A 1,048-nucleotide genomic window follows, 5' to 3' on the forward strand; every position below is an offset into this window, starting at 1 on the left:
TCGTCATTATCATTATCATTATCATCTTCTTCATCATCGTCATCGTCATCGTCATCGTCACTGTCGTCTTCATCGTAGGCTTCATCATCATCATCATTGTCGTCTTCGTCACCCGCGTCAATTCCTTCATTGTCCTTTTCAATACCTTCCTCGTCATCGGATTCGTCGTCTCCATCGACGCCGTCACCATTTGCTTCATCGGAATTCTCTTCGCTTACAGGAAACTTGGCAGATTTCCCTCCTCTTTTCGGGGGAACTCCGTAGGATTCCATATCTTCAGCATCCACCTCATCGAGATCATCTTCCTCATCAAAATCACTTCCATCATCAACAGGTTGAACGTATCCAGTCAAATGCACTGAGCCAGAGCCCGTGGCGGAAAGAGTGGTTCCCTGCTCTGCGGTTAACACGAGGTCGATGCCCATTTGAAATAGGCTCCGCTTGGGGTCAAGCGTGGCAATGGTAAATTCCTTCCCCTGAAAGGATATCACAAGAGTAATAGCACCACTTGCATTCGCAGGCACAGCAATTTGTGTGAGACGAAGTACGTGGTCTTCGGGTATCTTCGGTTTGACCTTCTGCCCGGCACTCACTTCAACACCGTAGAAACCCTTCACAAATGTTAAATGCAATACGCCTTTACTAATGGAAAATACAAAATGAATCGGAGACAACGGTGAAAGCATAGATAAGGGAAAGCGTAACACTGACGTACGCTACCAAACAATAGGCAAACACAGGGAAAAAACACAGTCACATTCAATGTGTCGAAACCTCTGTGTTTTTCTGTTACCAAGCCACCTCCATGACAGGCAAATCATGTCACATCACGAACGCTTTCATTTTCGAACGCTTAATTACCATTATAGAAGCCCAAATAATCATTATTTCTACCCCACCCAATCCCATTTATGTCTCAGTTTCTTCTTCGCTCGTAAAATATCTCTGCATTTAGATGCGTTACCGATGTTTTCGTTGCTAAAACACATACTAACAAATAACAACAAATATTTACCACAACTGAAGGTAGAGAAATGTGGTCGCTCAA

The 1,048-nt window shown here is 44.0% G+C and overlaps 1 pseudogene across 1 annotated transcript in view; it reads right to left on the minus strand.

Annotated features, from left to right (window-relative positions):
• TEOVI_000796900:pseudogene overlaps positions 1 to 617 on the minus strand; it is a 994-nt pseudogene extending 377 nt beyond the window's left edge. Inside the window, exon 1 of the mRNA in view lies at positions 3 to 617. Coding sequence covers positions 3 to 617 — 615 coding nt within the window. The remainder of the gene's footprint in view (positions 1 to 2) is intronic.
• Between the last annotated feature and the right edge of the window lie 431 nt (positions 618 to 1,048).

The sequence above is a fragment of the Trypanosoma equiperdum genome (assembly GCF_001457755.1).
Source record: "Trypanosoma equiperdum strain OVI genome assembly, contig: ctg_1439, whole genome shotgun sequence".
NCBI classification, from domain to species: Eukaryota; Euglenozoa; class Kinetoplastea; order Trypanosomatida; family Trypanosomatidae; genus Trypanosoma; species Trypanosoma equiperdum.